Source organism: Chanodichthys erythropterus, chromosome 13 (assembly GCF_024489055.1).
Source record: "Chanodichthys erythropterus isolate Z2021 chromosome 13, ASM2448905v1, whole genome shotgun sequence".
Lineage (NCBI taxonomy): Eukaryota > Metazoa > Chordata > Actinopteri > Cypriniformes > Xenocyprididae > Chanodichthys > Chanodichthys erythropterus.
This window is the reverse complement of record NC_090233.1, coordinates 49,219,794-49,236,501: the sequence shown is the minus strand read 5'-3', so window position 1 is coordinate 49,236,501 and position 16,708 is coordinate 49,219,794. Positions and strand designations below refer to the sequence as shown.

General features: G+C 38.5%; 1 protein-coding gene across 1 annotated transcript; it reads left to right on the top strand.

The window, feature by feature from the left end:
- The first annotated feature begins 5,031 nt into the window (after positions 1-5,031).
- ajm1 (apical junction component 1 homolog) lies at positions 5,032-8,407 on the top strand. The gene has a single exon (XM_067407965.1). The coding sequence runs from the start codon at positions 5,069-5,071 to the stop codon at positions 8,348-8,350; it is 3,282 nt and encodes a 1,093-aa protein (XP_067264066.1). The 5' UTR covers positions 5,032-5,068; the 3' UTR covers positions 8,351-8,407.
- The last annotated feature ends 8,301 nt before the right edge of the window (positions 8,408-16,708 follow it).

The window sequence follows — 16,708 nt, the reverse complement described above, 5'->3', positions numbered from 1 at the left end:
AAATGCACCTTATAAGCAACTCAAACAGCATTTACTACTGATCACAGAGCCGTGCTTCACTGACAAGCTGTGCACAAAAAAATAATTGCAACCTTTGCGATTTCATAATCGCACGACTAAGCCAAATAAAGCCAAAATTTATCATGCAGCTCTAACCGAAATCGAATCGAATTGTGAAATTTGTGTCAATACCCAGTTTTAATGTCTACAAGTGTTATTTTAGTATTATATTTATTATGGTTTTGTTTATATTTTGAATTTTATATTTTCAGTTTTCTTTTAATTGTACTTAATTATTTTTGTAATTTTGTGATTTTTTTAGCATTAGCATTAGCACATTAGCTTAAACTTTTTCTTTTTTTTCCCCCACGGTTTGATTCCCCCTCACCTCAACCACTCATTGATTGACCATTGGGCTAGTTTTGTTGCGCAGACCTGGCTGTTGTTGTGTATGCGAGTGCACTACATACAGAATGTTTCATATACGAAGTTGTCTTTAGTCATGGAAATTAACATTTTAGTTTGCGGGAGCGACGTTTGCTGTCAGAATATATGTTCTGGTTGTCACACTGTTTTTAAGCTGGAATTCCATGCATTTCATGGATGTTTCATGGATAGATCTATCTAATGTTGTGCATTGTGGATACAGTTAAGAGAAAAGCACCAATAGAGGAAACATGTGGTAAAGAGGCTCATATGTTCAATAATTCACATCCATCTGTAGCTCTGCGCTGGGTTAAAAGGGTCAGCAGTAGTAGTGAGATGAGAGGGGAGATATCACAGTACAGGCACGTTCACACTTTACAGATGACAAGGTCAAAGGTCACGGATAAGCGCTACGAAATCTTGTCTCCTTTGAGTAGCCTCTTTACAATTTTCACTCAACAAGTCACCCTGTTAACCTTTATAGCAAAACTACAATGGAAAAAAATGGTGAAGGGTTTACTTTGAAATCTCATCAATTGAAATTTGAATTTACTTTATTATTACAAAGAATTGGCAAGTAACACATTGAATTAAACATAATAGTTTATTGTAAAATATACTCCAATAATCTTTATTTACAACTTCTAAAAGTTTTTTTTTTTTTTTTACAGTATTTACAAAAATCAAGATGCATTATGCATTACTCAAAGTTATGTTAAACAGTCAACAAGATGCTTGAGCTAACTTTAAACTTTTTACCAAGACTCTACAGCAAGATTGCATTTCTTGGTTTGTGAAGTTGATTTTGTTTCATCATCTCAGATATCCATCTGAGATGGATTTTTTAGACTGATTTCAAGTACAAATGTGTGTGTGTTATGTATATATTTTATTAACTGATGCATTTCAAAATCAGTCATTTTACAAGGACAAGATATTATATTGCATGCAAACAACTTTGGTGAATAGTTTTCTAGGGGGATGTTAGAGACACAGTTTGCACACCAATGTTCGCCAAGCTTTCATTTCATTATGGATGGTATCTAAATAAATAAATGATAGATAGATAGATAGATAGATAGATAGATAGATAGATAGATAGATAGATAGATAGATAGATAGATAGATAGATAGATAGATAGATAGATAGATAGATAGATAGATAGATAGATAGATAGATAGATAGATAGATATCTAGCTAGCTATGGAAAAAATTAAGACACCACTCCAAGTTCAGAAATCAATGTTAAGTGGTCTCTTATTTTTTTCCATAGATGTGTGTATATATATATATATATATGTAAATTAATAAATAAGAGTCAAATCATGGAAACTGCGAAGACTGCCCATTTTTTATGCCAGGTATTTAGATTTCTCTAAAGTTTACTTAAATAGGGTTTTTATAATAAATTGATATCAAAAATGATATCAAATAATATATTAAAAGACATATACGTCATACATTATGCACACAAGCACACCAAATATCCTTCTGTAATGGCCACATCTAGAAAACACACTCCCACCTCTGTAATAAACACAGAGATGTTAGTACATGAAATCACACTCAAGTGATAAGAATTGTAACTCAAATGTCATTTAGAAAACTAGTCCCGTCCAAATAGGGCTTATTCTTATGTTGGTAGACAGCGGGTGTTCCAAACACATGCAGTTACTCGATTGTGTGAGACAACGTGAAGAGCTGCCAGACAAACACTCTGTGAGTAAACAGCGTCTGGGGATAGTAATGTTTGTAGAGGTGTCAGTTCCTTCTTTACATAATGTCTGTCGTAGAAACACGATGTGATTAGCTGAATCTGATCAACTTAGCAGTAGGGTGTGTGTAGGAGGTGTTGAATGCCATTTAATCTCCCTTTTGCAAAAAAATAGACATATTATAATGTGGAACTAAATGTGAATTGAAGTGTTTGTGTAACAGAAAATAATTAACGGAGGAACGACACAGATGCAGTGCTTCCTCAGTGGTGGTTTACCTTGGATAAAGCACATCTCTTGGACATTTTCTCTATTAGTGTGCGTGATGACACAGGCTGCGTAGACATGACTAGTCACACATGCATAACAGGTAATTATTATTTAGAACAGACACAAATTGATTATTAATAACTTTTTTTTTTTGCATTAATTATGGGCAAACTTTTGATTATGAAACTCTTTGCTTGTCAGTTAAACAACTTTTCTTTTATAAACAAATAACAAGAACCACATTCCATTTGCACATTTTCCCACTGCACCACATTTGTATAAATTTATGATGTGATCTCTGACCTTGATTGCATCTTTAATGACTACACTCATCTTTTAATTTGTGTCCGCTACAAAACTGCAGGAACTTTGTACAATACTGTTCTTCATGACAAATGATTGCACCTGTTTAGACAAGTTGTCTAAAAGCCTTCAAAGAGCCTAATTTAGACTCAAGACACTATTTCTGTCCTGCCTTTAACCAGCAAATTTGAATTGATGAAAGCTGAATTTGAAACCAAGCATAAAAGATAAAAAGGATTAGATTTGCATAAGTGTTCTTCAGTGATTTACAACTCCAAGACATTTCAAAGGTGAAAAGAAGGGTTTTTGTATTAGGGATTCAGTGCAATTCTGTTGAGCCCTCACACTGTATGTACTATGATGGTTATGAGATGATGTTGTTGACAGGGGAAACATCATCCTCTGGCAACCACCACCAATTTACTCGCATACATCCTGCCAACTTATTTTGCTGAACAACGCAATGCAGTTGAAGCCATTCAGAATCTGAAATGAGTTTATTTTTCACATACATCTGCACTGAATCTTTGCTTGATGAGTTACTCCCCAAGGTTACCTATGCGATACTAATTAGAGGTTGCACCAACTAATTGACTAGTCGACTTTAAGACAATCGACTGACGCTTTAAGCTTGGCATCGACTAGTCGCTGATCATGGCCTATAGAGGGCAAAACAGAATAAGAAATATTTGAAGTTCACATTCACGCTCCGTATCCAACAGAAAATGACAAATAAATGCATACTCAGAGAGCGCTCCACAAGATTAGTTTGATTATACCATCTGGATTGCTCAATATTGATTGGGTCAATGTACATTTTAAACAGCTTATTGTATGCATAAATGATTCCATTCTAAACTAATGTGTGCTGCTGCATTGTAACGACAGTAGCGTGCACATCGCGTACACAGAAACATTCAGGGCCCTATTTTAACGATCTGAAACGCAAGTGTCAAAGCGCAAAGCGCAAGTAACTTTGTGGGCGGGTCTCGGCGCTGTTGCTATTTTCCCGGCGGGATAAATTGCTCTTGCGCCCGGCGCAAATCTAAAAAGGGTTGGTCTGAAGTAGCTTCATTATTCATAGGTGTGGTTTGGGCGTAACGTGAAATAAACCAATCAGAGCGTCATCCAACATTCCCTTTAAAAGCAGGTGCGCAAGTTCCATTATGGATTGCTATTATTATGGCGTATTTACCAGGCGCACGCCAGGAGCGGTTCACAGCCGAGGAGACTGATGTTCTTGTAAGAGCAGTGAAAGACAGAGAAGTTGTGTTGTATGGGGATGGGAGAAACCCACCCAAAATAGCGTCGGTTAAACAGGTTTTTTCACATCTTCGTGGCACACCACAATGATTTCCGTCATCTCATGTGTTAATATTTTTTTAGTGTAACATATGATTTGCAAAAATAACTGTTGCATCTGTGTAGATTACATGAGCAAAGTGTATGCGCGTTGTGCACGCTATACATTATGTTCAAGCATGCGCCCATAAAATAGCATAATGAACAACGCGCAACGCGCCACTGACTTTAGACTAGGTTTTTTCTGGTCAGTGGCGCAAGTGTTTAATGGAACAGCAAAATAGCACCAGGGATTGTTTGCGCCGGAACACGCCTCCTTTTTTGCGCTGAACCGCCCAGGGAGCGCAAGTTCATTCACTAGTTTAGCGACGTGCTTCTGTGGAGGGAAAAGCGCACTTTGCGCGGCTGCAAAATAGGAATGACACATGCGTCGGTGTACAAAGTCAATTGCGCTGGGTGCAAGATAGGGCCCTCAGTAGTGCAGAAATGTATTGTTAACACTGTTCTGTGATTTATCAATAAAATAGCTTAGAAACTGAAAAGTTCCAGCATATATTTCTTAGTAACTAAAACCCACAGCTTCACTATTATTAGAGAGACGCTGCCAAGTAGAATTCACATGCAATCGCTCTCTCACTAATGCATTCATATAAAGATTCAGGCTTATTTGTTCATTAATGATGTCATCAGTGACTAGTCGACATCGACTCAACGTTCGTCACATGAAATGTCGACTTTAAAAAATCGGAAGTCGTTTAACCCCTACTAATCAAACAAAAAATAACAGTGTGGGGCTATAGAATACTGAATATTGAACATTGTGCAGTTATTGTTGACAATATTAAATTTTAGGCTATTTAAAATAAGTATTGTGTTTTTGTGGTTATCATCTTGTTCCTAAAACCACTCTTTGCATTCATGCTTAGTATTACAGAGTGTAATTCAACAGTTTTGAGTGCAACTAATTGTTTTGTTTTCTCCCTCTTTTGCAGGGAACCTTAACCTAAACCTAAACAAATTTAATGGGGAAAATTAGAAGAGTCTCATTAAGATGACACGCACAGATCCACCTGACATATTAGTATCAACTGTGTATCAAGATGTCAAAGTGAATTCCCTCTCAACCCACTCCAAAGCCTGTCATCCCTCAAAACAATGTGATTCCCCATCCATCAGCAAACTGGAGAACACTCGAAAAAGCAAAAAGAGGCACTGCCGTAGCTTTGACACTGAGTCTATGGACAAACTCCGATATCATACAATAGCAATGGAGTACCCATACCGAAGGGCTGAAAGGTATGCGGCCAATCCAGAGGTTACCTGGAATGCCTTAGGTCGCCAACAAGGGCATGGACTCCATCGGTTTTCTTCCCCAGACATATTTAGCTACCGTCTCAACTCCCAGCCAATGACTGCTGAGATGCCTGGTGAAATTGCTGTGACAGAACAAAAGAGGAGGACTAGATCTAGAAGTGCCTCACGGGTCCAGACCAGCCTAACTCCTGTATCATTTGATGCTTCCCCTCCAGTGGCAAGGAGGGGCCGGGAAGCTCAAAGGGCACATAAAAACACTCAGCCAAGGCCAGAAGTTTCCCCAAGAAGAGAGTCTTCCTATGCTGCCACCCGGGCACATGTGAACGAAGTACACCCCATCAAACTGCAGCCGCAGAGGAGTGATACAAGCAGGTATTCCCCTGTTTATGTGTCTGAAGGCATTGAAGAAGGAAGGCCAGAGAAACCTGCTACTAGTCCTCACGTTCGGTGCCGAGTGGATATCAAACCCGATGAGTCGGCCATGCATCAAAGTGGCCGAAAGGCAGCTACACCCCATATGGACATACCTTGGCAAAAGTATCCTAGCAGTGGCAGTCGGAGTCTGACAGTGCCTCGCCATTTCTCCGCTTCGAGAACACCAACTCCCACTGAATCCTTCACGGGAGAGTACAGACAGGCGTACCAGTATTCACAAAGTATGCCAAACAGCTACATGCAGCCTATGGAGATCCCTTTACAAAAGGTGGTCTCACCACGGGAACCAAGGGAACACTATGGACGGGAAAGAAGGGCTCATTCAAGCCCCAGCGTGCCAACTAAATTCTTCTATGCAGAGGATTTGGGGAAGTATGGATCTTCAGCTCCATCAAGGGCTTATTATCAAGATGACAGATACAGCATTCCAAGCCAACCTTACTCACCTAAAGTACAATATGTACAAGATCCAAGGACTCACATGGTTCATACTGTACCTGCACGGACATATTTCTCAGAAATCGACCACTACCATTACCCTGGACAGCCTGCGTACCCTAAAGCCTATGCTGCAAGTGAGCCAGGGGCGTATATAATACAGACACCTCCAGCAAGGACTTTCTATGGTGATGACCCAAGGACATATCAAATTCAAACAGCCCCTCCTCGGATCTTCTACATGGCTGACCCTTACACGCCACCAATGGAGCATCATATTCCTGCAAGGGCATATTACACAGAGGGAAGACGACATGCCCGTGTGGTGCAGCCGCAATCAGAGGAGTGGTATGGTTCAGAGGCATCTGGCTACTCTAGCCATTACCCTTCCTCATATGTCTCACAGGTTACTCCCACAAAAGTTAGACAAGAGCCAAAGCTCACAACTTGGTATGCCAACCCATGCATGGAGCCAGTAAGAACCGTAACAGACCCAAGACCATACTCTAGATCTTGGGATAACATCCTCGATACGCACGTAGAGCGGGAACAGCCCGTACCTCGAGGGAAAAGTGATGAGAATCTTCTTTGTCAGGGGATACAAACTTCAAGTGAAAGACCAAAACCTGTGGTTGTCAACCTTTCCAGCTCACCAAGGCGTTATGCTGCACTGTCCTTATCTGAAAACTCTTTGATTGACAAAAGTCCAACTGAGGCCAGGAGCTCTTCAAGTAAGCTGTGGTTTGTCACACCTGAAATAACCATCACAGACAATGATATCAGACCAAGCAATCTTAGTAAATCAGAACCACGCTCTGCAAGTTGGGATGTGCTGGATTCAAAAAGTGTCCCAAATCAAGAAGCCCCTCAACGTGAAGCAAAATCCAGAGAATCTACCAAAGAGAAAGCACACGGCAGCACATCCCTACAGCAAAGTTTAGAGCAGCTTGATGAGCTTCTAGCTGACCTTGTCGTCGATTACAAGCCTCCAACCAGGACCAGTGAGGACCTGCTTGATCAACTGAAAAAGCTCATTGATGAAGAAGAAGCAGTATCTTCAGCAAGAAAAGATTCAACGGCAGGATCTGAAAGTGGCATGCCCCTTGACAAACAACCCACTTCGATAAAAATAGATCCTGACACACTAAGAGACACTGATGGGAGTTGTGATGGGCTGAGAAGTGCAGAAGAGTGCTCCCCTGACCAGAGTCCAGATGAGGACGACACGATGATGTGTTCAAACAATAAATGCCGTCGGACTGAGACCTTGTTTAATGCCTGCCTCTACTTTAAATCCTGCCACAGCTGCTATACTTACTACTGCTCTCGCAACTGTCGCCGCGAAGACTGGGATGTCCACAAGGAGAGCTGCCTCTATGGGAGAATCGGTAGTGTGTGTCGCCACGTTATTAAGCACTGTCGAGAAACCGCAGAGGTCCACAAAGCTTTCTCCCGTATAGCCAAAGTGGGATACCTGTCTCGGGGCAGGGGTGTCCTGTTTTTGGGATTTCCAAATCCAGCTTCATCCACAAATTTCCTTCAGTTTGGACTAGAGAGTCTGCTCATGTCACCAACATACTTATCTCTCCGTGAGCTGGAGAGCTTCAAAGATAACCTTGGGGAATATAGCAAGGAGCTCCAAGAGGCGGGAAAGGAATATGACCCTAATGAATGTTTCCTTTTGAATGTATCCATCGCTGTTGGTGATCAAGTGCCTGACGGACCATCGCCAAGGGTCCAAGCCCCAACCGTCAGGAAATTTGCCAAGATTGCTCTTGCCTCCTACAGCCCAGAAAAGAAGGTCCATCGGAAGGAAAGTGACATGGAGACGTTGATCCTGACCCCACCACCAGGTATGGCTGACATTGATAAGGAAGGTGAGGAGGGAAGGAAAGCCAGGGAGATCTGCTTCATCAACATTCAGCGAGAGTTGAGGATACGTGGGGTATTTCTTCGCCATGAGTATCCCAATGTCTACCAAAAACTCTGTGAGTTTGTTGAGAGCAACAGGAGGTTCACACCCACTACTATTTACCCTATTGATAAAAGGACCGGCAAGCAGTTTATGTGCATGATAATGGCAGCCTCTGAGCCACGAACTTTGGACTGGGTAGCCAACCCACATCTCCTAGATGACATTATTTAAAACAAGTGCACCTTTTATATATTAAAGCATAGATCTCACTATAGTATATATCTAAATATATCAAGCTTATTTGTTATACATGTTTGTAGATATGTATTTTGTTAATTGAAAAAAAATGTATTCATGTCTGCAAGGTCAGTATTATTCAATGTTGGAATATTGCCCATCAGATGTTGAATATGAGTAATTCACATTGTTTTTTTTCATTGACTTGGTATCTAGTCCCAGGTTTTGTTCATTTATGCTTCACTGGCAATTATTGCCCTCCTGTTTATTTGTAGCAATTCTCTTTTGATATTCTTTTATTGTTCATGAAAAGAGAGAGAGAAAAAAAAACAATCTTCTATTTATTTTAGCAAACTACAGAATTATGTACTTATTTACTTCAGAGCTGAATATTTTTTCCTATGCAAAAAATGCCAACATTGTCCCGCAAAAATGTTGAAAATGTTTTGGCTAAAGAAATATGGTACTATATTTCTTTTTATCTCAAAAAAAAAAATTAAAATAATAATAATAATAATGTGTATTTTTATTGATACGTTTAATACAGGCATATATTATATTATATTATATTATATTATATTATATTATATTATATTATATTATATTATTAACATACTGTTAGTGATTTTGTGATTCACAAACTTAAAGAGGAACTTAATAATGCAGAGTAGAATCACAGTACACACGAAGGGCTGTGGATTATCCATGGTCTACTAAATGTACTTTGAGGAACGGCTTTAATTAAACAGAGAGCTGCTTAGAATTAAGCAACACCTAGAATTTTGTGCTCCAACCTGGTAAACTCATTTTGGTAAATGGTTTGTTATTTAGCTTTCAATTTAATGAAGTAATTGGTGCTTTTTATGTATGGTTAGTAGAATTACTTGAGCAATAATGAACTTGAAGACAAAACCTGGAAAATATTGGTATCAGTGATGTGCTGCACATTAGGTGTTAGCCGGTACTGTTCCATCAGAAACACTGTGAATTGAGTTATCTCTTGTATGCGTGTCCCTGATAGAGTTTCCTTGTGATCACCTATTAGACTTGGAAATATTTTAGTAGTTGTTAAGATTGAGAGATCTGAAGAGATGCAACTGTAGGTTCGTCTCTAGAAAAATGAAATCAGAGTTGCTGTATGGTATATTGGTTTTTAAGCTTGGAAAAATATATATATATTTTTTTTTTTGTGGTTTTGTTTTCACTTTACTGGTTTTGCATTTAGATTTTACATTAAACAATGCAAATGCAACATGTTGTAGCAAAACACCACTGATTCTTGAGCTACTGCACAAAATGGCCCATATTTTTTATTTGCCATTAGTTTATTTTTACGTAGGCTTGTTAATAGCTAGCAACACCAGAAAAACATTTAATAGGTACATGCAAAAACAAAAACAACACTCGGATGTCATGCATTTCTGTCAACAGATGGAACAAACCATCCTGTATTATCAATTAATTTTTTACAGTGTAATGCTAGATTTGTCATATAAAAAGTATTTGACCTAACAGTACACATTTTAACCTGTCGGTGTTGACATAAGAAAAAACACATTTTGAGCAGCAGATCATAAAGGAATACCTCTGAAAATAATCAAATCCAAAGTAATTATTTTTTTGTTTCAGTTGTGTGTAGCCTGTTTTGTCCCAGTACTCAAGAATTAGTGAGCTGATAGCTGTAAAATTTTGTCATGTACTTGCAGTTTGCTCCTATTTCACCACTAAGTCAGAAGCGGGTTTTTCCTCCTTGAATTTCCTAGTTATAATTTGCTCAACAAATCTGTTCACTGCTTTACTTGATGAATTCATAGCACAACCCTGTCTGAACTCATATAGCACATGTTCCAGGTGATTTTGCCCAGCAGAGTGTAAATATACAGTGGTAAACAGAAAGAAAGGATTGCATGTGATTCTATTTTTTCAATCTCATTACATTAATATAGCCTAATTAACCTGCCTGAATATTTGATATTTGAAAATATGCTGTATATGAGGGATAAAGTATATAGTAAAATATATAAATATATATAGTAGGAGTGATATTTTTCAAGATCAATGTGTCAATCATTGCTGTTATGCTGAAAACAGACAAAGACACGGTCTCACAGAAAACAAAAAAACTCAAGCTTGAATAAAAGAAAAGATGTGTCTTTGAAAAATCGTTTCTGTTGTCCTATAATTACTGCCATTGTCATGGCGCCACCATGTGGTGTGTTAGAGGATTTGTACCTTTCCTGATCTTTTCGACCTTATCACACTACCATCCGTTTCATTTTACAGAGCTTTCATCTGTTTTTTTTTTGTTTGTTTATTTGTTTGTTTATATATATATATATATTATATATATATATATATATATGTAATATTTTTTTTACATTGGACCAATTTTTTACATTTTGCAACAATTCCTTTTGACTTCACTCATGTCTCAATGTTTAACCTCCAGAGGGCAGCAAGGCGCAAGATAAAATTTTTGGTTGTTTGCGGAAACATTTAAGGGTTGCATAGATACTTAATTATAAGGGCTATGTGCGGAATACGAATACGATACTAATTGAACTAGTGCTGCAGAAAGTATGAAATTTATGTATGCATAGAATACCCAGATGACAGCTACATTTGTCAAAAAAAATGTGCAATACACAACAGAGCATGCGTGGAATACTGTATCTCAGTGCAATGCGCCTCGACTTGTGCTTGCTTTTCTTGAAACCATAATGGTGTATGGCAAGCCGTTTTAACATTTAATCCTTAAAATGTACTTTTTTTTTTTTTTTTTTTTTTTTTTTAGATATTCATTAGTTACTAGTACTATTTTTTAGATATTCATTAGCTACTAGTGCTATTTTTTAGATATTCGTTAGCTACTAGTAGGGCTGGACGATTAATCAAAAAGTAATCGAAACCGAAATTCTGAACCTCTGACCAACGTAATTTTCCCATGTCGGTTATTTCGTATTTTTAATCCTGTTAATACTTCCCACTTAAAAACATACTACTGCATGTGTAGTCACGTGACTCCGCCCCATCCAGTCAACAACACAGGTGAACGCAGAGTCAACACCGAGACGTCACATGAGCGGTGAGCTTTGCGTCTTCACTCAACTGTGTCAGTTGTAACGTTATGTGTTTTAAGGTTTGCCAGTTTGGACATTCAAGCGATTTAGACGATCGGATGTGTATTATTACGTCGAGCTACCATGCTCACGCAACTGCATTGTGGCACGAACACGCATACAAATAGTACAAAACGCGAAATTCACTTGGAGCAGAAGCTAAAGTTAGTTGTCAGCGCTGCCCTGTGATTTATCACTAAAGTAGCTTAGAAACTCAAAAGTTATTAGAGCATATATTTTTTCTGTTTTTAACTATTTACAACCCACAGCTTCACAATTAAAGGTGCTCTAAGTAATCCTGGGTGGAATAACTTCCTGTTGACGTTCGAAGTGTTGTCAAACTAAACAGAGGCTAGCTAGACCCTCCCTCCTCCTCCTCCTCCCCCTCCCCTCCGTGCTTCCTGAAATAGTCATGAACGTGCATTTAAAATCATTCTTGTCGGTTATTGGCTGGAGCATATTTATTATGATTCATGGTCCAGGCTACACCAGTTTTTTTTTTTTTTTTTATTGCCGTTTTCGGAGCTTGTGGCGACTACAGAGACTGCGTTTTTTTACAGTGTGTTCAGGGGAAAGGCAGCTAGCGGATAGTGAGGAGATGTTTGCTGTATGTGACAAAAAAGTTTTTGGCCTAAAAATGCGTGAAATTACTTTGAGCACCTTTTAATAGAGACGGTATGACTAATTCACACACGCAATCGCTCTGTACTGATACTGTTCTAATTTATTTTTCTGTTTTACAACGAGCAGAAATCTGTAAAAAAAAAAAATTACGAACCAGATAGATAAAATGTTACAAAATGTTACGTACCAGTTAGATAAAATAACTGCTGAAAGTGAACTGTTATGTTCAATAGGAAAAAATATCCCACCTTTAACAGTCAATCACATTTACAGTACAAACCTTGTCAGTGAACTATGAGGGCAAAAAAATAAAAAAATAAAATAATCGTTCATTAATCGTAATCGAGGTCAAATGTTCAATTAATCGAGTTTTGATTTCAGGCCATAATCGTCCAGTTCTAGCTACTAGTGCTTTATTCTTTAGATAAGTACTAGCGTTCAAGTCATGTAGGAAAGATCGTATTTTCGAGTCGAATGCCACCACAATGTCGTTATTACGAGTAGGATTTTCTTTAAACCCCTATGTTTAGAGTTGGGGGCGTAGCAGTGACATTGTCAGGGTTTCTGTTTACAACGAGGCTAGCTAACTACCTGCACCAAATATGATAGCATTGTAGGCCTAATACAACAATATAATATGTAACGATAGTTACAGTTGAAAGTGGCTTCATAAATTAATTAAAAACATTTTTTTTAAAAAGCAAAACACACCTGATAAACATTCGTTTTTCTTCATTTTCTGAAGTAACTAAACCTTAGCGTAAATAATTAAGAGAAGTATATGTCGCCATCTTACTCTGAAGCGTGACTTGAACTCACCTGACGTCGCAGACTTCCCACCTCGGAAATACGAACTTCTCATGTAGGAAGACTTGTGCTGCCTTCACGTGCTCTCGGAATTATCGTAAAACGTTTCCTATAGGCAAAAATTGCACATGAAAGCCCTCCGATTTCGAATGTGATGAGCTTGTAATCACGACTTCAGAAGTGGGAATTATCAAATTTCCGATAGCACGTGAAGGCAGCATAAATCAGCGATTTGAGACCAAAATACTGTTGAACAAGAGAGATTATCCAATGTGTTTTAAGATATTATCATGCACAGTTTTAGATTTACATATGTAGTATTTTTCCAGATGCAAATTTTATCATGCTGGATTTCAGCACGCAAACACGATTAAATTAAGTGCATAATGAATAACACCAAAGATTAATCTGGTCAGTGCATTCAGAAGCGTGTGTGAGAAATGCTGTCTGCAGAACTAAAAATATATATTATGTTATAAAACTTGCGCAGTTTGCATCTATTACCTCTAGAGGGCAGTCAGCTTCCGTCTGAAGAGCTGCTGCTGGAAAACATCCAAAACGGAGGATATTAATGAAGAAGAAGAAAAAAATGATACATGAAAAATGCATTTTACTGCTCCAGGCTGCCTGATATAAATCAAACAAACATGTGGCGTAATGAATGTGGCTCTCTGTCTATACTGCTTCATGTTTTGCTGAGCGGCCCTATGCTGTATTACTGCAGAAACTATTAAAATATTAGGCTAATGTAGTTAACTAATGAACCTTATTGTAAAGTGTTACCTTAAAAACATTATAGCCTACATGTATAGGCCTACAATGGAGATATTCCATAGACATGATTTTTATATTGTTCAAACTGTATATTCTATTCTTTAACAGTCAAAGACATTTTTTTAGATTTGACAAAAAACATCACTTAGTATGATTTATAAGATGTTCTCCTCATGGGCACCAAAAAATGATTTAGGATATTGCCATCTTTGTGGGGACATTTTATCCCCATAACATAGGGTTTAACTGAACCACACACAGACACACATTTTGTTTTTAAAATTTGAAATCTCTGTGGAAAAAGCGGTAAAATGTTCTGTAACTGAGGCCGAAAAAGAAATGTGAAAACACTCAAAATAAAATGACATTTCATCCTTAAAAGGCTCTGAAAACAATGATACTAACAATGAGTGCATTTACATTCAAACCAAGTGGTTTGAAAATCAGACTACCATCAAAACAATTGCACTCGGCGGACACACAATGTACCGTGTGTGAAAGCCAAGCTGACACCGTCTGGAAAGACTCCAGTGAGGATGCAGAGAGTCACTGCAGTGCTGCAGAGCCAAAAAAACCGTCGTGACAGAGCCGAAGAGATGTTCACAGCACTGAGACGCCGGAGAAAGACAAAACAAGCCTCTTTCTCCTGCAACAAGAGCTGAGAAAATCCATCTCCGGCTCCATGACTGTCACTCTGAATTAAGTTTATTGTCTTGGTTGTGGCGAAGTCTCAGGATATTTTTAACCAGTGTCTATCTCCGTTTCTCATGGAGGGCAGAAAAAGATCTCTCAGGGGCCACAGCTGCAGAAGAACCCCAAGACAGAGGCGTCTGTAAGGATGTGTCCTCTGCCAGCTGCTGTCTGATTCCACACAACGAGGATTCAGTTTAACCCCAAAGGCGAGACGTTACCTGTTGTTGAAGTGCTGCTGCTTGCTTTCATTTTAAATGAAAAAACAATTGGCTAGTTGTTCTTTTTCATTAAACTGCAAAGTGAAATGCAATCGGTGGTTTCTGAAACTGCATTCATGCGTCTGATCTTGGGGCAAAAACTCCTCACATTCTGATATAAAGTTAATGAGGGAAAGACAAACCTGACTGCAATTCATCTATTGTTTGACAAGAGATAGAGACCATTGCCAGTCAGTCCAAGAAACAGGTTGTCTATTGAATGAGCTGAAATAAAGAAAATGCTGAATGTATTGCAGCACGCATATCAAACTCAAGCATTTTGAATGTCTGCACAAACGGAAGTGCCACATCAATAATAAAGAAGCTAACATTTTACATTGTTATATTTATAAAATAAACATATTTGACTTAAATGTATTGAAATGTAATACAAAAGCAATCATCCCTTCACATCTGCATTTCATATATACAGAGAACAGACTGGTTCAGTTGATAGAAAGACAACAGTAACTCCAATAAACACTCGTTACAACGGAGATCTGCAGAAGAGCATCTCTGAACACAAAACTTGTCCAACCTTGAAGCAGATGATCTACAGCAGCAGAAGACACACCAGCTGAGAATAGGAAACGGAGGCTAAAATTCACATGGGCTCAGCAAAACTGCACAATAGTAAAATCGGAAAAATGCTACCTGGTCTGATGAGTCTCAATTTCTGCTGCGACATTCAGATGTTAGGGTCAGAATTTGGTGTAAACAACATGAAAGCATGGATCCATTCTGCCTTGTATCAGCAGTTCAGGCTGCTGGTGGTGTAATGGTGTGAAGGAGATTTTCATGCCACATTCTTAGTACCAACTGAGCATCATTTAAACACAACAGTCTACCTGAGTATTATTGCTGACCATGTCCATCGCTTTATGACCACAATGAACCATCTTCTGATGGATACTTCCAGCAGGATAACGCACCGTCACAAAGCTCAAATCATCTTTATTGAACATGACAGTGAGTTCACTAGACTCAAATGAATACCAGATCTCAATCCAATAGAGCAGCTTTGGGATGTGGAGGAACAGGAGATTCAAATCTGACAAATCTGCAGTAACTGTGTGACGCTGTCATGACAATATGGACCAAAATCTCTGAGGAATGTTTCCAGCACCTTGTTGAATCTATAACACGAACACATGCCCACTACTTAAATGTCATTCACCTGCATAGTTCTGTTTGGATAACAAAAACACACTACATCCAGACCACAATTGCAGATCAAGACTACAACAATACAAATATGAGATAAATGAGTGCGTGTTGGATGACTCCACGTTCAGTTCCACGTCTAGCTCTCTTGTGGCCTGTAGGGTTGGTCAAGCAAAGCAAACAAAATGTGACAGAAGAGAGACCCTGCACTAGCCTGAGGCTAACAAATGTTCTTAGCTTGGTATTAATGCTGGAACAAAGACATTTCTCTACATTATAGAGACCAGTAAATCAGTGATTGTAAACAAAACTTCACTTTTACTTTTAGTAGTTTCAGACACTAACCTAGCTGTGATAAAAACATAAGCGCTCTACGTAACACCACTCACATGGCGTTCCTCAAGCAAATCACATGAGAAAATCAACTGATTCCAATATATTTTTTTGCTGTTTGCATGCTGCAAAGCAAACACCACAATACTCTAAAACGAATAAAAAACACAAATACTGGATAGATGATTCTAAATTTAACTGCAATTTACATTTACTGAATTAAATAACTGATTATGCATTTTTTTAACTGATTATATTTATTCTCAGCATCAGTGCTCACTGTTTCTGAACTCCCTGAAACAGCAGGATTGTAGTCTTGAATTTTCTTCTAGGAACGCATTATTCCTCATGAATGGGAGAAAATGTTTACATAGGTTAGCTTGCTCTAGCATTGTGCATACTTGTATTGCAGACTGTACTATCAACACTCTAAAAAAAAATGGTTCTTCAGCGGTTCTTCAGCGGTTCTTTGGGGTGGTTAAGGTGCTATATAGCACCGCTACCTTATAAAGAACCAGTAAAGCACCTGTATGGTTCTTCAGCGGTTCTTCAGTGGTTCTTCAGAGGTTCCTTGCTGTGGT

Coding starts and splice junctions, on each gene's coding strand:
- ajm1 (XM_067407965.1), top strand. CDS start 5,069: ATGACACGCACAGATCCACCTGACATATTAGTATCAACTGTGTATCAA.